At 37.1% G+C, this 22,210-nt stretch overlaps 1 protein-coding gene across 1 annotated transcript in view; it reads left to right on the top strand.

Annotated features, from left to right (window-relative positions):
* LOC136844444 (regulating synaptic membrane exocytosis protein 2-like) overlaps positions 1-22,210 on the top strand; it is a 201,736-nt gene that overhangs the window by 49,021 nt on the left and 130,505 nt on the right. The window contains 1 exon segment of the mRNA XM_067113692.1: positions 12,866-12,998. Coding sequence (XP_066969793.1) covers positions 12,866-12,998 — 133 coding nt within the window.

Below are 22,210 nucleotides of genomic sequence, written 5' to 3'. Positions count from 1 at the left end.
TCATACATTTATGTATGCATATGAAAAGTTTCGTGCCCTTGTGTATTTATATACAAACATGCATGCATATATGTATATTAGAAATTTCACGTGCTTGTGAATTTACATACAAACATGCATATATGTATGCATATTAGAAATTTCAGATGCTTGTGAATTTACATACAAACATGCATATACGTATGAATATTAGAAATTTCATGTGCTTGTGTATTTATATACAAACATGCATATATGTATGCATATTTGAAATTCCATGTGCTTGTGCATTTATGTACAAACATGCATATATGTATGCATATTAGAAGTTCCATGCTCTTGTGTATTTATATACAAACATGCATATATGCGTATTAGAAATTCCATGCACTTCTGCATTTACATACAAACATGCATATATGTTTGTGCGTAGAGTTTTCGTTGTTGCATGCCCCTCCAATGACCTTTATGCGGGGATTCGTACCCATATACATCATCAACTTAGGTGCAATCTCCCAGGAATGGTGAAACGAATCCTCGCGACAGGAGAGAAACAGAGATTAAAACTTTCCCTGGAGCGCAAGAAGCCAAACCTGGGCTCAGAGCCAGCCTCTGCGGTTCTCATATTTATTCTTGACTGATTCTTAGGACGGCGAGACTTTTCTCCTTACTCCTGGCAATCTTCCTGCCGAAAATTATCTTTAGCAGATAATTAACTTCTGCTTGATAGCTGGGCTTGAGAATAATTCTGAGGGAGAACATAATAAAAAAATAATTTAAATTATTTGTTTTCGATTCTCCCCAAAGGTAATCTTTCGAGTAATGCAACTTCAAAACATTTTGAAAATAATCTTTGGAAGAAAATTAACTTCAGTTTGATAGGTGGGTTTGAGCATAACTCTGAGAAAGAACATACTAAAAAATAATTTACAATATTTGTTCGATTCTCCCCCAAAGGTAATCTTTTGAGTAAGGCAACTTCAAAACATTTTGAAAATTATCTTTAGCAGATAATTAACTTCAGTTTTATAGGTGGGTTTGAGCGTAATTCTGAGGGAAAACTAAAAAATATCATCTAAAATATTTACTCGATTCTCCCCAAAGGTAATCTTTTGAGTAATGCAGCTTCAAAACATATTGAAAATTATCTTTAGAAGATAATTCACTTCAGTTTGATAGGTGGGTTTGAGCATAATTCTGAATGGAAAACACTAAAAAATATCATCTAAAATATTTACTCGATTCTCCCCAAAGGTTAATGTTTTAAGTAATGCAGTTTCAAAACTTATTGAAAATTATCTTTATAAGATAATTCACTTCAGTTTGATAGGTGGTGTTGGGCAAAATTCTGAATGGAAAACACTAAAAAATATCATCTAAAATATTTACTCGATTTTCCCCAGAGGTAATCTTTTAAGTAATGCAGTTTCAAAACATATTGAAAATTATCTTTAGAGGATAATTCACTCCAGTTTGATAGGTGGGGGTTGAGCAAAATTCCGAAGTAAAACACCTAAAAAATTCATTTAAAATATTGACTCGATTCACCCCAGAGGTAACCTTTTGCCCAACGCAACTTCAAAACACGCTCCCGAAGTTCAGTGAGAATTAGCAAGTCCTTAAGTTGACTTCAGTGAAGGTTATACTGGTTAGGTTATTTTCGAATCGATGTAAACACTTGAATTTGACTTGCGAAAGATCATGAAGAGGTTATTCCTCGCCCATGAATGGGAGTTTTTAGGTGACTTCTAAGAGACGAAGGCTTTAATAGGCCTCCTCATAAGTCATGAATGAATGTTGAAGTGAGTGATATATTTCATATTGAATCGCTAGTCTTTGAAGATATCTGATGCGTTTTTTTGCATCCCACTCACAGCCAAGAATGAGGGGAAAATATTCTCTAAGCAAATATTTATCATTATCAACTTTTTCTAAAGTTGTTTCCTGACAAATATACAGTGGTTCGTAAAATATTATTTAATGTATTTCTGTCTATTGCTTACTAAGTATTTTGTAATTCATTTATCTGTTTATTTAATTTCAGTTATTTTCAAACATCGATTTTTGGACTGCGCTTACACAAGCACAAATGAATGAGTGGATTTAAAGACTCCATATTTCAAGACAGATTTATGGTTATTGGGAGCAACTCATTTGGCAAATGAGTTCCCTCCATTAAAGTGATAAAGAAGAGTTATGTTCAGCGTTCAGTGCAATTGCAAAGTTGACAGAGTCAGTGATTTCTCCGAGATTTATTGAAAACGTTTGAAAACGTTTGACAATTAAGGGGAAGGTTTCGACTGAGAAATAATAAAGGCATTGATTCTATGGGTCCATGGTAATGTAATATATGTCTTTATAAATCAAGATATTATTTCTCTATCCAGGTATCTAACTACTTGCTTATTGGCCGGGTTCGATTCCGCGCGAGGGAGAGCTAACTAGGTCCATTCCCCTTGCAAATACTGTGCCTCTGTTGAAGTAAGCAGCGAATTTTGTATCTGAGGTTGGTCGAATGTGTGTGTGTGTGTGCGTGTGTGTGTGTGTGTGTGTGTGTGTGTGTGTGTATGTGAGAGAGAGAGAGAGAGAGCAGTGAGTGGTATATGTTAGAGATCAAGGGTCCATCAATACGTAGTACAATATATATATATATATATATATATATATATATATATATATATATATATATATATATATATATATATATAGATATATACTCGTATATATGTGTGTGTGTGTGTGTGTGTATGATGTCGACGTGTGAAACCACTCACCAATATTCAGACGATGTCTATAAAAGTCACTGTCTATCTATCTATCTATCTATCTATCTATCTATCTATCTATCTATCTATCTATCTATCTATCTCCCTGATTCAATTTTTGGCACTCTGGCTAGGAAGAACTTTTATATAAATGCTTATCTTGTTATTCGTTCGGAATTTACTGAAGTCATTTGGTTTTCAATGATCGAACAAGCTCGTTAAATTAAATTTCCTCAGAATGGAGTTTCCACAAAAGACGTGAGAATAAAAGATGACCGTTTTATATATGTGGAATGATTTGACAGAATAGTTCACGAAAGAAACTGACTTAAGAAATGTTGTTTGCATTTCATTTACGTAAATTGATTTTACTTTATCCAAAAATATATTTATTTTATAAATGAGTACTGATTTGCATATTTTTACATATTTTTATGTATATAGTCGGCCCATGGTGTGATCTATCTATCCTTCAGAAATACTATTCGTATTTTATTTATGTAAAAAATCTATTGCATTTTTCCCAAATTATATTTCTTATAATAATGGCTGCCAATTTGCAGATTTATTCATATTTATTTGTATATAGTCGATACATGGTGTTATTTACCTATCCTTCAGAAATACCATTTGTATTTTATTTGTGTAAATCTATTGTGTTTTTTTCAAAATATATTTATTCCATAAATGGCTACTAATTGCATATTTTTACTTATTGTTATGCATATAGATGATCCATTAATTTGTCTACATACCCTTCAAGATTTCTTTGAAAAAAACATCGACAATTTTCAGGGACATACGAGATCTATTAGAGTTTTAACATCCCAGCCTCCATTAAGACAGTGATTGATATGTTAGAGATGAATAGTGGGGGGATTTATAGAGCCTTATAGAGCCTTAAACCTATAGGGAGATTTATAGGCAATGGGGCAAAGCCTATTTCGTGCTGGTGATGTCTTGGCAATAAAAGAGGTTTATGTCCCGCGCTGAATTCAAGAATATAGACGATGGAGGTTGTAACACTTTTATCCTTTTTTTATCATTTTTTTTTTATTCTCCTGACAGCCTCTAAAAAGAAGCGTCATGTCTTCGATGCAAAGGGAAGGTGTGGAGGTTATATATATATATATATATATATATATATATATATATATATATATATATATATATATATATATATATATATATATATATATATATATATATATATATTTACATTTGTGTGAGTATATATATATATATATATATATATATATATATATATATATATATATATATATATATATATATATATATATATATATATATTTACATTTGGGTGAGTACGTGCGTTTATCTGTACGTATTCTAACACTATAACCTGTCTCTCATAATGATTTCCTTATCTACATTCAATTTACCAAGTCATTTCTCATATGACAGCCTTTGTTGGAGTACTGAATTGTAACGGACAATTAATTTCTGTAAACTTGGCTGTTGGCTCAGTTACAACATTTTAAAGCTAGGGACTCCAACATTGCCATTGGTAAATTTTATATGTTCCCAACTTTCTACATTACATTTTCAAGTGTATATCAGTATAAAAGGAATCAGTGTAGACAGAGAAATAATACCATCTTAATCGCATTCCTTCATGTATGAATGAATCACGAAAACGTGGAACGTGATGAATATATAAATAAAGGCAATGCCACGAGGGAAAGTGAAACAACAGAGTGGTGGTAGGCCTTTCGACATAGTGTCCTTTACTTAGCAGACTGATAGATATATAAAAATAAGTTTACAAAGAAAGCTCGTATAAACGACAGCTTGGGGTTATAAAGGGAAAGATGTACCTGGAATCCAACGCAGTTGAAGAATTCGTAGACCTACCAAAACGGGGGTAAATATTTAAGAGGTTTTACAAAATATTTACCTCCGTTTTTGGTAGATCTACTAATTCTTCAGCTGTGTTGGATTCCAGGTACATATTTTCCTTTATAATCCCAATTTTGTCGTTTATACGAGCTTCTTTATTTTTATATTTCTACCAGTCTTTATTTATGTATTCCTTTATGTAATTCACTTAAAATATCCAAAGGCCTTTGCATGACAAATCCAGGTGAAAAATCACATCAGAAGTGATTAAAGTTCTTGAAAAGCATCTACGAGTAATTATAATTATCTGGGCCCGCATACGACAGTATCTCATTAAGGATACAAGTTTGTTCATAATCTTTTCGGAAAGTTGTAGTTGTATAACAACTTGGAAACCCCAGATGAGCAAATTCGAGATGAAATTCCCGGAGGGAAATTTAAAGTGATCGATTGGTGGCCGCCATTTTGAGTTAGCTTCGTTAAATAGCCAGGAATGTTGATAGATATTCAAGTTTATATTTAATGAAGGCCCAAAAGTATATTGGATATCATTTGTAATACTTTCAAAATAATCATTCTTTTACCTTCTCTTGTGAAGTCTTCGAGATTTTGAAAATGGCCGTACTTCCATTATATATAAACTTTTCTCATTGCAGTCTTTTTCTTACGTATCCCCCCCCCCCTCTGGCAAGATTGTCTTGCTATTATGGATCCCCCTTCTCTCCGGCAAGTCAGTCTTGCCTTTGTGTATCACCCCTCTATCTGACAATATAGTCTTGCTCCTATGTATCCCGCCGTTCTAGCAAGATAGTCTTTCTCTAATGTATCACCCTTCTCTTTGGCAAGATAGTCTTGCTATTATGCATCCCCCTACTTTCTGGAAAGCTAGTCTTGCTCTTATGTATCCCCATTCTCTCTGGCAAGGTTGTCTTACCCTTATGAATCCCCCTTCTCTTTGGCAAGATAGTCTTGCTATTATGCATCCCCCTACTTTGTAGAAAGCTAGTCTTACTCTTGTGTATCCCCCTTCTCTTTGGCAAGATAGTCTTGCTCTCACGTATCCCCCTACTTTCTGGAAAGCTGGTCTTACTCTTATGTATCCCCCTTCTCTTTGGCAAGGTAGTCTTACCCTTATGTATCCCCCTTCTCTTTGGCAAGATAGTCTTGCTCTTATGTATCCCCCTACTTTCTGGAAAGCTAGTCTTACTCTTATGTATCCCCCTTCTCTTTGGCAAGGTATTCTTACCCTTATGTATCCCCCTTCTCTTTGGCAAGATAGTCTTGCTCTTATGTATCTCCCTACTTTCTGTAAAGCTAGTCTTACTCTTATGTATCCCCCTTCTCTTTGGCAAGGTAGTCTTACCCTTATGTATCCCCCTTCTCTTTGGCAAGATAGTCTTGCTCTTATGTATCTCCCTACTTTCTGTAATGCTAGTCTTACTCTTATGTATCCCCCTTCTCTTTGGCAAGGTAGTCTTACCCTCATGTATCCCCCTTCTCCTTGGTAAGATAATCTTCCTCTTGCGTATCCCCGTTCTCTCTGGCAAGGTGACATTTCTCTTATGTATCCCCATTTCACCGGCAAGTTAATCTTGCTCTAATGTATCCCCCTTCTCTCTGGAAGATGGTGTTGCTGTAATGTATCTCCCTTCCATCTGACAAGATCATCTTTCCCTTATGTATCACCCTTCTTGCTGACAAAACTGTCTTTACCGACCTCTCTCGTTCAAAAACCTGCCGCAGGCTTTTGGGCAACCCTTCCTTGTAAAACTATCTCTATCCACCCCTCGATCTAGAACCTGCTGCAGGCTTTTGGACAACCCTTCCTGATAAAACTATCTCTATCCACCCCTCGATCTAGAACCTGCCGCAGGCTTTTGGACAACCCTTCCTGGTAAAACTATCTCTATCCACCCCTCGATCTAGAACCTGCCGCAGGCTTTTGGACAACCCTTCCTGGTAAAACTATCTCTATCCACCCCTCGATCTAGAACCTGCCGCAGGATTTTGGACAACCCTTCCTGATAAATCTATTTCTATCCACCCCTTGATCTAGAACCTGCCGCAGGCCTTTGGACAACCCTTCCTGATAAAACTATCTCTATCCACCTCTTGATCTAGAACCTGCCGCAGGCTTTTGGACAACCCTTCCTGATAAATCTATTTCTATCCACCTCTTGATCTAGAACCTGCCGCAGGCCTTTGGACAACCCTTCCTGATAAAACTATCTCTGTCCACCTCTTGATCTAGAACCTGCCACAGGCTTTTGGACAACCCTTCCGGATAAATCTATCTCTATCCACCTCTTGATCTAGAACCTGCTGCAGGCCTTTGGACAACCCTTCCTGATAAATCTATCTCTATCCACCTCTTGATCTAGAACCTGCTGCAGGCCTTTGGACAACCCTTCCTGATAAAATTGTCTCTATCCACCTCTTAATCTAGAACCTGCCACAGGCCTTTGGACAACCCTTCCTGATAAAACTATCTCTGTCCACCTCTTGATCTAGAACCTGCCGCGGAGCTTTAGACCAACCCTTCACAATCAAATCTGTCTCTGTCACCTCTTTGATCTAGAACCTGCCGCTGGCCTTTGGACAACCCTTCCTGATAAATCTATCTCTCCTCTGGATCAGAACCTGCTGCAGTCCTTTGGGACCCTTCCTGATAAAATTGTCTCTATCCACCTCAATCTAGAAGACCTGCCGCAGGCCTTTGGACAACCCTTCCTGATAAAACCTCTCTATCCACCTCTTGATCTAGAACCCATGCAGGCTTTTTGGACACCCTTATTGATAAATCTGTTTCTATCCACCTCTTGATCTAGAACCTGCCGCAGGCCTTTGGACAACCCCCTTCTGATATTAAGCTATCTCCTATCCACCTGTTGATCTAGAACCTGCCACAGGCTTTTGGACAAGCGCCCTGATAAAGCTATCTCTATCCACCTCTTGATCTAGAACCTGCCACAGGCTTTTGGACAACCCTTCCTGATAAAGCTATCTCTATCCACCTCTTGATGTAGAACCTACCGCAGGCCTTTGGACAACCCTTCCTGATAAAACTATCTCTATCCACCTCTTGATCTAGAACCTGCCACAGGCTTTTGGACAACCCTTCCTGATAAAGCTATCTCTATCCACCCCTCGATCTAGAGCCTGCCGCAGGCTTTTGGACAGCCCTTCCTGATAAAGCTATCTCTATCCACCTCTTGATCTAGAACCTGCCGCAGGCCTTTGGACAACCCTTCCTGATAAAACTATCTCTGTCCACCTCTTGATCTAGAACCTGCCACAGGCTTTTGGACAACCCTTCCTGATAAAGCTATCTCTATCCACCCCTCGATCTAGAACCTGCCGCAGGCTTTTGGACAACCCTTCCTGATAAACCTATCTTTATCCACCCCTCGATCTAGAACCTGCCGCAGGCTTTTGGACAACCATGCCGCAGGTAATGCATGCACCCATCAGGTTTCCGTGTAGCCTAACTCTGCGTGTATCATTTGCAGGCGGTGAATTATTCTATAGGTGGCGGGGAGAGCAAGAGAATGCTTGCATAACATTAAACCTTGAGGAAGGAGAGGACAAACACGCTCGTGGAGAGGACAAAAAAAAAAAAAAAGATTAGGAAGGAGGAACAAAGATGCGATTGTCAAAGTGGAGTGCTTTCGGTTCTGTCTCCGTGTGCGATTTTTTTTTTTTTTTTTTAGTTGTTTGTTCAGTCGCATGTCCTGTCTCAAAATGGTGAATGAATCATGTTTGCTATTAATGGATACAGGTTTTGTTTAAGTACGCGAAAGCATTCAAAAAAATTTTCTTTTCATTTTGTCTGCTTTAGGGCCGCAGCTCAATATTATACACACACACACACACACGAAAATAGGTCTGCAATATTCTTATGTCTAATCCCACACGAAGATAAAAAGCACAAATGACCAAGATTGCAACATTGCCTTCCAGAAGGAAATTGGCTTTTTGCTGTTCCAGATGCAACCTAACTCAATAACTGTAGAAAGATGTTGAAAACCCCAACCTCGTTTTGGACTTCCTCTTGGAAACCAGGATACGAAATCCAGCCTTTTTTACGTCCACGACAAATCCGTTTAAGGGCCTCAGTAAGTCTCATACGTTCTCCTTTCCGGAGAGAAAATAGACCCACTAGAACTCGAGAGTCAAATTTGCTGTGTCAGATCTTCTGGGAAATTCGTAAGGAACCTCTTTTATATTTATATTCATAAATATAAAATATTGCACGAATATTGCCTTAAAACTGAAAGTTGGCGTAAAATTAGTTTATTCTCTCTCTCTCTCTCTCTCTCTCTCAATGGGTCAGATTTTTAATTAGAAAGTAGAGATATTGGTTATCACATTGCGTTGTCTTATAATTGAAAGTTGACATGAAATTAGATTATTCTCTCTCTCTCTCTCTCTCTCTCTCTCCTCAATATGGGTCAAATTTATAATTAGAAAGTAGGGTTATTGGATATCACGTTACTTTGCCGTAAAACTAAAAGGAGGCTTAAAGTTAAAATAATCTCTCTCTCTCTCTCTCTCTCTCTCTCTCTCTCTGAAAATGAAGAAATTCATAAATAGAAAATACGAATATTTTTATCACGTTACTTTGCCTTAAAACACTAAAGCTGACATAAAACTAGACTAGTCTCTCTCTCTCTCTCTCTCTCTCTCTCTCTCTCAAAATGGTTCAGATATTTAAGTAAAACTACAAATATTGTCTATCAAGTCACTTTGCCCAAAAACTGAAAGTTGACATATTAACATACTCTCTCTCTCTCTCTCTCTCTCTGAATCGTGTACTTAGCTTTAATATCGTTTTTCTAACCATTCTCTCTGCTCCTTTTTTTTTCTTTCTTTCGCGTGTACCTCTTACTCCAGCGCGACCTTTGAACTTTAATAGAGCGAACGTCTATTTCTACCCGGCATCGGGAGCTGATATCTTATCGCCTCTTTCTTGGTATGTCTTAGCTGTGCTTGTGGTATTTGCATATGTATATATACATAGTCTTAGGTATGCTTGTGGTATATATATATATATATATATACATACATATATACATATATATCATATATATATATATATATATATATATAAGTACATATATGTACACATATACTGTGTATACATATTTATATATATGTATATAAATATTTATATATATATATATATATATATATATATATATAATCGATTATTAGGCTCTGTTGCCTACCGAGATCCACCTGTATTATTATTATAATCTTTGGCAATTAGCAAGTTTTCCTCTATTATTAATCAACATGTTTTTGGTCCTTTTTTTCTTGATACTCATTATCAACTGTAATCAATACTTAGAAGCAGAAATTGCCGACGTCTCCCTTACCAACCTTATACTTAATACTTAAGCAGTCTCTGAACTATTATTCTTATTTAGTTTACGTATACATACATACTCTCCTGGGGGTATGATTATACAGTACATACTTAAATGTTACAGTTGCACACACAATCCTTATAACTATGTTGACAAGCCAGGCGAATGATTGTTCCCTAATATTGCCAACAAGACGTATGAAAATGCACGTACGCTGTTGCTGGAATGTATAAATTTATTATTATACCTGTCGCCCGTTGGCTGTCAGAATAAGAAACAGGAGATCAGCGCCTGCCCTATGAGCCTACAGGGGCCCTGAAGGACTTTAACTTTAATATTCTATAAAACACCTTTCTAGTTTGCTAATCAGAATAGACTTTCGTTGATGTGGTCTTTATTATATTCAAATTTCAACCGGGAATAAAGAAGACTAATTAAAAAATAATCGATTTATCTACGGGTGTTCGTTTCAACCCAGAATAAAGAATATTTATACATTCTGCAAAGTATTTGCAACAACGATGCAAATTAAAGAATAATCGATTCATCTACGGGTGTTCGATTTAAACCAAGAATAACGGATTCTGCAAAGTATATGCAACAACAATGCAAATTAAAGAATAATGGATTCATCCGCGGGTGTTCGATTTTAACCAAGAATAAAGGATTCTTCAAAGTATTTGCAACAATAATGCAAATTAAGGAATAATCGATTCATCTGCGGGTGTTCGATTTCAACCTAGAATAAAGGATTTGACTAAATTCTGCAAAGCATATGCAAGAAGAATGCCTGAAAAAAAAACACGATTAATATACGGGTGCTGGTTCCCAATGTGCGCGAAACTGTGATAGCCATTCCACCACCTCGCTGCTCATTGGCTCCCCTCGAAGGAATCATAAAAGCGGAACGTTTCTTACGCGGCTGCCGTATTGTTTGTTACTGACAAGGATAATGGAATAGCGCCATTCATGAAGAGGCTGCCCGCTGGCAGTATGTAGGGCAGAAAATCGGAAAATAAGGGGGGAATCTGGCCTGGCCGGCGTCTGCTGATGAGTTCGCGGGGTTCCAGACTTCGTCGTAATTAGTCGGCAGTATTATACGAACTGTTTTGAATTCTTTTTTTAGTTTTCTGCAAAAGAGAACTGTTGTGTCGGCTTTGTCTGTCCGGCCGCACTTTTTTCTGTTCGCACTTTTTTCTGTCCGCACTTTTTTCTGTCCGCACTTTTTCTGTCCGCACTTTTTTCTGTCCGCACTGTTTCTGTCCGCACTTTTTTCTGTCCGCTCGTTTTCTGTCCGCACGTTTTCTGTCCGCACTTTTTCTGTCCGCACTTTTTTCTGTCTTCACTTTTTTCTGTCCGCACATTATTCTGTCCGCACTTTTTCTGTCCGCACTTTTTCTGTCCGCCCTCAAATATTGAAAACTACTGACACTAGAGGGCTGAAATTTGGTTTTTTGATCACCCACCCTCCAATCATCAGGCATACCAAATTGCAGCCCTCTAGCCTCAGCAGTTTTTTAAATTTTAGTTAAGCTTAAAGTTAGCCATAATGGTGCTTCTGGCAACGATATAGGATAGGCCACCACCGGGCCGTGGTGAAAGTTTCACGGATCGCGGCTCATACAGCATTATACTGAGACCACCGAAAGATAGATTTGTTTTCTGTGGCTTTGATTATACGCTGTAGTGGCTGTATAGAAAACTCGATTGCGCCGAAGAAACTTCGGCTCATTTTTTGCTTGTTTATTTTTGTCTTCTCGTCTTTTGTATTTATGGCAATTAATGATAGAAAAGAAAATAACTTATTTTATTTAATTTTAATTTTTTAGTGCCCAAATCTTCTCATCGAATTGAGCTGAAAAGGGGAGTTAGTGATAAATATGCTCTGATATTATTCCTTGGCATGTATGGAATAGAGATCAATCGTAATGGCGTGAACGATAAATTATAAACATTACTAAATATTAAATAAATATAAATAAATAAGTAGATAATTGAATAAATAAGTAAAAATCCCTCTACACACACATTTCTTCGCTGACGTCAGGAAAAGAATCGTACATTATACTCTGAGGAATTTGGAAACTCAAGAATCAAAGCTAAGAATCACAAAAAAAAAACTAAGAATCACAATATCGTATTCTCCACCGCCTTCTGTGGTCCCCAAACTCATTTGAACCCTGCATCATTCCCGCTCATTCTCCCCGCCTCCCATTCATCCCGTAAGGTGGTGGCGCCTACAGTGTACCTCACGTAGTGCGCTGTAGGCATTACTGAAGGATCTTTGCAGCGTCCCTTCACCCCCAGGCTGCAACCTCATTCATTCCTTTTACTGTACCTCCATTTGTATTCTCTGTCTTCCATCCTGCTTTCCACCCTCTTTAGCAATTGCTTCATATTGCAACTGCGAGGTTTTCCTCCTGTTACACCTTTCAGGCCATTTTATTCTCAATTTTCCTTTCGGCGCTGAATGACCTCATACGTCCCAGCGCTTGGTGGGCCTTTGGCCTAAATTCCTGTATTCCAGTTCCAATTTCACCTTCCTTTCATGCCGACCACTGGCTCCATTCCATCCCACGGAAGCAATAACGAAATAAGTATGCTTAAAAGTCCTATTTTTTTCCTCCTAATTTCAGCCTAAATTCCTGTATTCCAATTCCAATTCCACCTTCCTTTCATGCCGACCACTGGCTCCATTCCATCCCACGGGAGCAATAACGAAATAAGCATACTTAAAAGTCCTTTTTTTTTTCCCTCATAATTTCAGCCTAAATTCCTGTATTCCAGTTCATATCCCACCTTCCTTTCATGCCGACCACTGGCTCCATTCCATCCCACGGAAGCAATAACGAAATAAGTATACTTAAAAGTCATTTTTTTTTCTAATTTCAGATGGTTGCGTCCGACGGTACAGGAGGGGGCCAGGGACCCCTACTCGGAGGAGGAATTCGGACGGACGGGCCTGAGGCGGGCACAGCGCTTTCGAAACTCAAACACACTCTCACGTCTGGGATTCACGGCACAGGTATCGCTGGGGAAAGGAAACGTAAACCGTGGCTTATAGGATTGTTTATCTAGATGATTTAAAATAGGTTTTTTGTCTGTTTTTTATCATTTATACAAGTGTAACGTTGACCTCTTTTGTACATACATGCGTACGTACATAAACACACACACACACATATATATAAATAAATATATATATATATATATATATATATATATATATATATATATATATTTGTGTGTGTATGTTTTATATATGTATATATAACTTGTAAGATTTTCGCTCCCAGTGAGCTCAAGTTTAATAATAAACAGGACAGCGAGAAAACCGGAAATGATTTCTTTTTATTTACACGAACGCTTCAGGAATCCATTCCCATCTTCAGGACTATAAGTAGAATTAATTCTATTTATAGCCCTGATGATGGGAAAGGATTCCCGAAACTTTAGTGTAAATGAAAAGAAGAAATGTTTTCCGGTCTTCTCGCTGTCTTCTTTATTATATGTATATATATATATATATATATATATATATATATATATATATATATATATATATATATATATATATATACATACATACATACTTATATGTGTGTGTATAGTATATGTGCGTGTCTGTGTGTGTGAAAGTACATGTGCTATACAGTCAGTGTGCTGAGTGTTATCATCTACCTGCCACAGAAAATCACCTTATCCTTAGATTAGCCTCTCAAGACAGTGTAATAAAATAAAAACACAATTTTAGTGAATAAAAATATAAATGACATCACAACTTGTCAATCAGGAAATTACAAAATCGTTAATAAAACTTCAACCATATCTCTCCAACAAAATTCGACAAATAGCTTACCAAAACGAACGAAATGACAAACAGATAAAAAGTAAGAAATCACATGTCAGTGAAAACATAACCACAACCTGACAGTAAATATGAAATCGCCAGTAATCAAAGAAAACAAAACGAGACTGATGACAATACTCCAGTCAATAAAAACAAAACCACCCTGATGGCAATACTCCAGTCAGTAAAAATACAACCACACTGATGGCAATACTCCAGTCAATAAAAACAAAACCGCACTGATGTCTGTACTCCAATCAATAAAAACAAAACCACACTGATGGCACTACTCCAGTCAATAAAAACAAAACCACACTGATGGCACTACTCCAGTCAATAAAAACAAAACCACACTGATGGCAATACTCCAGTCAATAAAAATAAAACCACACTGATGGCACTACTCCAGTCAATAAAAACAAAACCACACTGTTGGCACTACTCCAGTCAATAAAAACAAAACCACACTGATGGCAATACTCCAGTCAATAAAAACAAAACCACTCTGATGGCACTACTCCAGTCAATAAAAACAAAACCACGCTGATGGCAATACTCCAGTCAATAAAAACATAACCACACTGATGGCAATACTCCAGTCAAAAAAAACAAAGCCACGCTTGTGGCACTACTCCAGTCAGTAAAAACAAAACCTCACTGATGGCACTACGCCAGTCAATAAAAACAAAACCACACTAATGGCAATACTCCAGTCAATAAAAACAAAACCACACTGACGGCACTACTTCAGTCAATGAAAAAAAAAACACACTGATGGCAATACTCCAGTCAATAAAAACAAAACCACACTGACGGCACTACTTCAGACAATGAAAACAAAACCACACTGATGGCAATACTGCGTCCACGGCACCTCCCATCCTCAAGGATTGAGAACCTCCTGAAATATCCCATCAATCTCTGTCCCACCTGAACCAACCAGGTGCCCGTGAACGAAGCTGCTAAGACCTGCAGTAAGGAATGGGGGAAAATGGGAAAGGAAGGATGGAAGGGGAAACGATTGTGGGAGGGAGGAGGGAGAGAGGGGGAGGGGGAGGGAGAGGGAGAGGTTCTGGCTCATCTTGGATTATTGGAAGTTGATCCCGAGGACGGCAGAAATACCCTTTCTGAGTTCCCAGGTGATTCCAGGTAACGTGTTTTTTCTGAAAGGAAGAGTTTTTTTCAGTTGGTGGCAGAGAGAGAGAGAGAGAGAGAGAGTGAGAGAGAGAGAGAGAGAGAGAGAGAGAGAGAGAGGACAGGATCGAATTTTATATATATATTTTTTTATAGATGAAATTACTGACAAAGAAAGTGAGAGAATTTGGGAAACGCCTTCTGTATGGGTGCTGAAGCGGGGAGGAGAGAGAGAGAGAGAGAGAGAAAGGGCATACTCGAATTTTATTGTATTTGGATGCTGAAGGTAAAATTAAAGACAGAAAATGGGAGAGAGCAAAATGAGGGAATTTGTTCTGCATCGGTATTGAGAGAGAGAGAGAGAGAGAGAGAGAGAGAGAGAGAGAGAGAGAGAGAGAGAGAGAGAGAAATGAAATACTCGATTAAGTTAAGATACGGAAAAACAGAATAGAAAGCTGAAGAGTGAAAATTCTATTAAGATGCTGCAGAAGAGAGAAAGAGAGAGAGAGAGAGAGGATTGAAAATCTGATTCACTGTGGACGCCGAAGTATCTCATCAGAAGTGCGGTGCTTGGTGGGAACTTGGTCCAGGATAAAAAATAAGACTCTCTGCTATTTTCCTTCTTCCCCCATCTTTCTTCCTGCTTCTTCCTATTCTACCTTCGTGTTCCTAACGAAAAACAACAATGGCAGCAACAACAACAGCGGCTTCCTACGTGCAATGGGGTTAGCTAATCAAAATAAACTTAATGTGTGTACTACATATATTTACCCCAAAATATATTTACCACAAAATCTCTTTCCAAATAGTAATATATTTAAAAGGTATAGATCTCTGCATTCTCTTTTTGCCTGTTTATCTACGGGCATTTGTTCCATTTTTATTTGGGGAGAGAGAGAGAGAGAGAGAGAGAGAGAGAGAGAGAGAGAGAGAGAGAGAGAGAGAGAGAGAGAGAGAGAAAGGTAAGATACTGATAATATTGCATCTCTCCTGGGAGATAAATTTTCAAAGGCTAGTCTGATCCTTCACGTACATCGTCAGATTGATCTCAGTTCTACAAGAAAGTTATCAGGCTTATTTAAACGAGTTGCTTTTACTTTGAGTTATGATGGTAAGTCATAATGGGTGTGAAATCTCCAGTTAATTTACCCTTGCGTTTGTAGAATGAATAATTCATGAAGTATATGTGTATGTATGTATATACAGTATATATATATATATATATATATATATATATATATATATATATATATATATGTATGTATGTATGTATATATATATATATATATATATATATGTACACATATATATATATATATATATATATATATATATATATATATATATATATATATATATATATATATATATATATATATATATATATATATATATATATATATATATATATATATATATATATAATATATATATATATATATATATATATATATATATATATATATATATATATATATATATATATATATATATATATATATATATATATATATATATATATATATATATATGAAGTCTTGATATTCTTGAACATTTTCCTACAATTCCTCCACCTAAACAAGTGTACGGTACGTCCAATTTCACAAACGTTGCCCATTCCTTTCGGCCATCTTGCCACTCCTCGTTCAACGTCGAGAATCCCGTCGTCATCGTCCCGAGCACTCGCAGACGACATTTCATCCATCTCCCATTATCAGCGAACACGTCCCCCGCCCTGTCACTCCGGACTGCGAGGAATATAACAGCTTTATTTCCTGCCGCGAAAGAATAGCTGCAATCAGGCCGGGAAATTTTATTTCGGAAGCTGGAAAGTCTCAAACGTGAGCGCAAACATCAACGCCATTGTTCCGGACGGAATTCGCTATCAGTGACGTGTGGGGATTGTTGTACGCTGTCAGTCGGGCTGAACTGTGACTGGTTGAGCTTAAACGCTAATTTTCGTTTTGATCATGCAATTTCTACTTTTTAGTTGAGTGTTTATTTTTATGTATATACATGCAGAAGCACACACATTGTATATATATATATATATATATATATATATATATATATATATATATATATATATATATATATATATATATATATATATATATATATATATATATATTATGGTTATTATTATTATTATTATTATTATTATTATTATTATTATTATTATTATTATTCATATATGTATATACAGGCATTAAGCTACAAACGTCCTTTAATATCCAATTCGCTCTACCTCGGAAATAATATATTTTCATATATGTTACCGAAGGGAAATTTTTTTAGTTGATAATAAATTCGTCGTCCCGTGGGCTCGAACCAACGAAAGATAAGAACTCAGGACTACAGTGACGCCTTTACCCACACGGTATCATATATGAAAATATATTATTTCCGAGGTACAGCGAATTGGGTATTGAACGACATTTGTAGCTTAATGCTTGTATATGAATCACGGTGATGTGATGAAAATTCATATGTACATATACATATATATATATATATATATATATATATATATATATATATATATGTGTGTGTGTGTGTGTGTGTGTGTGTGTGTGATATTTATTTATATGTATATGTATACATGCATATTATTATTATTATTCAGAAAATGAACCCTCTTCATATGTAACAAGCTCGAAAGGGCCATTGACTTAAAATCCAAGTTTCTAGAAAAGAAAAAAATAAATTAACGCATTAACACACACACACACACACAAATCTGGCAGTGTTAAGAATTAGTATGTCTTCTATCTCATTACGCTCCACTGTGCCTAAAGCCAATACGTGTCATATGGAAAGGCTCGCTACGTAGACCATTTTTTTTATACAAATGAAGACAATTATGCAAATGACATATACTGCACTTCTGACTTTGAAATGTGTATAATTTTCAAGCATTTGAAATCTACATTTTGATGAACGAAAGCATTTTCTCTTTCGTATTCCGAGGGTGGGTCGAGACAAGGCAGAATTTCACGAATTCTGTAGCTGTAGTGCCGTATGTAGTGTGTTGTTTAATTATTAATGGATGTATTTTTTTCTGAAGTAATTTCAATGTAGTAACGTAGTAGCCTTAGGAATGTTTTAGCGTTATGTTATCCTAAGAATTACAAATGTTATCATAAGAATTACAAATGTTATCTTAAGAATTACAAATGTTATCATAAGAATTACAAATTGGCTTTCTCATCGTTACCTCATCATTTCACCCAAACCACAAAGGAAAGGGAATAAATGATGAGATAATGAATAAAAGAATTAGAGAGATAGGTGAATAATCCGTTCTGATCCACGAACTTGTGCAGCGTTAGGTCTGGTCGGAACTTGGACGGGTAACCAGCGGCAGGGATCTCGGAACTACTAGTTCTTGATAGGCGATCTTAATATAAGAATCGTTTAGATTTGAGATCTAACAAATTAATGGTCTTAACTGGCTATTCTATTGTTTTATCAAGCTTATGTTAATTACGAAGCAAACTTAATTTAGGAAGACAGTGAAGCATGGCACAAACGCACGTCTGTGACATGTCACATACATATCACCAACAGGATGACAACAAGTCAACGGTCGTAAGTGGAAATGACGAACTTTTAGAAAATGATGGATAATCTTATGAAGCACTGATTAGAATCATCAAGTCATGGACTTGTATCCAACCTGTATGTGATATATGTGTGTGTTGATGTGTGTTTGTGACTTGTTTTTACAGCATTGTAGACACAAATCTTTAGTCACAGTACTGGTGCAAGTATAGCTTGCATTCTTAGTTAATTTTTTTTTTCGTTAAACATAGCTTAGAACACAAACGACTTTCACTTGTTTGTTCAGACGCGTCTTAATTCCGACTGACCTCCCCCCGGGAGCGAATACAAGCATCAACCCACCCACCCCTCCCCTCCCCTCCCCGCCTTCAACCCCAGGTCAATTCCTTGTCATTATTAGCCGAGACCTGTGGAATATACCTGTCGTACAAGACACGACACGTAAAGGTAATCGAGACGCTTCCTCGAGGGATCTGGATGTAGGAATCACAACAGATTGGACTTTAGGAAAATGACAAAACAACATCGCAGCGTGCTGGTGTCCCTCAATATTTGACGAGGGAGGCGTCGGTTTATATTTGGGTCTGGAGACCACACCAGCAGCCACTTGTTTATTTATCCAGAGGCTGCGAGGTGATGCTAAGTAGGTTTTGGCTCGGTCGGTCCGAAGCCGCTCGGCATTTATTGATAGGCTTCGTCGCCGCGGTCGCGTTTTGTTGGTGCAGCTGGTTGTTAATTGCGGAAAGTTTGCTCACACGCGTATACACAGCACAGACACAAATACATACGAACGCCCATACACAATATCAATATACACACACACACACACACACCCATACACACACACACACACACACACACACACACACACATATATATATATATATATATATATATATATATATATATATATATATATTATATATATATATATATATATATATATATATATATATATATATATACATAATTCTAAACGTCCTTTAATATATTTCGAATCTACATACAGGAAATGATATATTTTCATATATTATCAACTAAAAAATTCCCTTCAGGTAACATATGAAAATATATCATTTCCGAGGTAGAGTGAATTGATATTAAAGGACGTTTGTAGCTTAATGCTTGTATATGAATCACGGTGATGTGATAAAAAAAAGTCATATATATACATATATATATATATGTATATATGTATGTGTGTGGGTGGGTGGATGGGTGGGTGTTTGTTTATACGGGTGTGTATTTAACATAAAAATATTCACTACTGCAAACTTCTTTGATCAAAAGACTCAAAATGTCTTAAACATAACAAGAAGTTGCCATTTGTAACGAAAATTCCTTCGTCGATTCAACCGTTCTTCCTAAAAATCATCCTGTACCTCAAAACGTCTTGTTACGATCAGCATTAAGTGTTCTGGGCCAAAGAAACTGGTTTATGATTCCGGACCCCGTTCTTGGAAACAATCTTAAGAACGATTTCGCAACCTCGGCTTGGTGGTCCAACAATTCGAACTTTCTTCAAGTTGGAAATTGATTCTCAGGAAGGGTTGGAATTTTTTTTTTTTTTTTTTTTGCTCCTCTCGTCTGATAAAGCGAATTCGGGAAGCCTGCAGCTTCATAAATTATCCTCTGTTGAGATCATTCCTGGAGAGAGTTTATTATAATGTTTGCAATCGAAGTGTTTAGTTAAATTAATCAAGAAAATAAACGAGCAAAAACTGCGCCGAAGTTTCTTCGGCGCAATCGAGTTCTCTGTGCAGCGTATACTCAAGGCCACCGAAAATAGATCTATCTTTCGGTGGTCTCGGCATAATGCTGTATCATCCGCGGCTCATGAAACTTTAACCACGTCCCGTTGGTGGCCTGTCCTATCGTTGCCAGACGCACGATTATGGCTAACTTTGACCTTAAATAAAATAAAAACTACTGAGGCTAGAGGGCTGCAATTTGGCATGTTCGATGACTGGAGGGTGGGCGATCAACATACCAATTTGCAGCCCTCTAGCCTCAGTAGCTTTTAAGATCTGGAGAGTCAATTTTCTTTGAGTTATCTGACTCTAATGTAAGATCGTTGGGGATATAAAGATATATTTTGATAATAGGACCTTGATGTGTGTGTGTGTATGTGTTCGTATGTGTGTGTGTTTATGTGTGTATGTGTGTTTTCGTGTGTGTCTGTATGTGTATCTTTGTATATGTGTGTGTGTATTGATATATAGTGTCAGATAACCAGGTGATGTTTTATCATTAAGCCATCTGTAATCTCCCCAGTAGATAGATAAATAAAATGATAAATAGATAGAGAAACAGATAGATAGATAGCTTTGTCTAAAGTGTATATAACAACCTATTCCCACTCGACAAAATAACTTAAAGCCTAAGGCTTCAGGACACGACCCAACCCCACCCCCCACCCCCCCAAAAATAAATAAATATCCATCAAAGAAACGGACTGATGCCACAGCATTTGTGTCGCTTAATATATTTAGCAGTCTCGACACGACCTCCTTTACAGCATATGCAGGGTACACGTCCCCATACTGTTTTAGTCCATCTGACGCTAAATTTCAAACTGGTGCCGAGAGAGAGAGAGAGAGAGAGAGAGAGAGAGAGAGAGGAAAGCAAACTGCTTTATGGTTTCACCTTGTATTGGGGCCAAAATGACGCGAGAATACTGGAATGAAGAGGAAAGTAGACTAGCCAGCTCTCTCTCTCTCTCTCTCTCTCTCTCTCTCTCTCTCTCTCTCTCTCAATGGAATGCTTCATGATAATTTATCTACTTCTCTATCCTTTTCTTAAATGACGTAATCAGGTTTAATAATCTCTCTCTCTCTCTCTCTCTCTCTCTCTCTCTCTCTCTCTCTCTCTCTCTCTCAGTGGAATGTTTTATGATAATTATCTACTTCTCTATCTTCTTTCTTCATGACCTAATCGGGTCTTAATAATCTCTCTCTCTCTCTCTCTCTCTCTCTCTCTCTCTCTCTCTCTCTCTCTCTCTCTCAGTGGAATGTTTTATGATAATTTATCTACTTCTCTATCTTCTTTCTTCATGACCTGTCGGGTTTTGATAATTCTCTCTCTCTCTCTCTCTCTCTCTCTCTCTCTCTCTCTCTCTCTCTCTCTCTCTCTTTTACCAGAAGAAAGGTTGAATGTCAGTGCCTGGTGACGTCCTGTTGGAAATAAAAAAAAAACCGACGTGAATAGCGAAGCGAAGATGAAATCAGAGGTAGCACAAGGGAGGTTGCGTTCTGTATCTCTACTGGACAACATGTATTTCTTATTTTTTTGACGAATTATTAAAGGTTGCCCTTGGGCACCTTATTCCTGGAATTAGAAAGGGGCATTCTACGGATACCTCGCCATCTCTGCGTCTCTGTACATGTATGAGGATATGAATACATGTATAATAAAACATAGCTCTAGAAAACTCGATCAGTCTTTCCACGAATTCTTTCGACGAATTTTTAAAGGTCGTTCTTCACATTAGGTACCTTATTCCTGGAATTGAAAAGGGCATTTATGTATACCTCACCTTCTCTGTGTCTGTTTGCGTATGAGCATGCATGGTAGTATGCTAAAATGTAGGTACCTCCGTTCCTGGAATTATAAAGGGGTATTTTATGCATACATTGCCATCTCTCTGTTACTGTTTATGTATGGGGGTATGCATACATGTATAAGTGATG

The sequence above is a fragment of the Macrobrachium rosenbergii genome, chromosome 2, assembly GCF_040412425.1.
Source record: "Macrobrachium rosenbergii isolate ZJJX-2024 chromosome 2, ASM4041242v1, whole genome shotgun sequence".
Lineage (NCBI taxonomy): Eukaryota > Metazoa > Arthropoda > Malacostraca > Decapoda > Palaemonidae > Macrobrachium > Macrobrachium rosenbergii.
The sequence above is the reverse complement of the archived record's forward strand: the minus strand, read 5'-3'. Positions and strand labels throughout refer to the sequence as shown.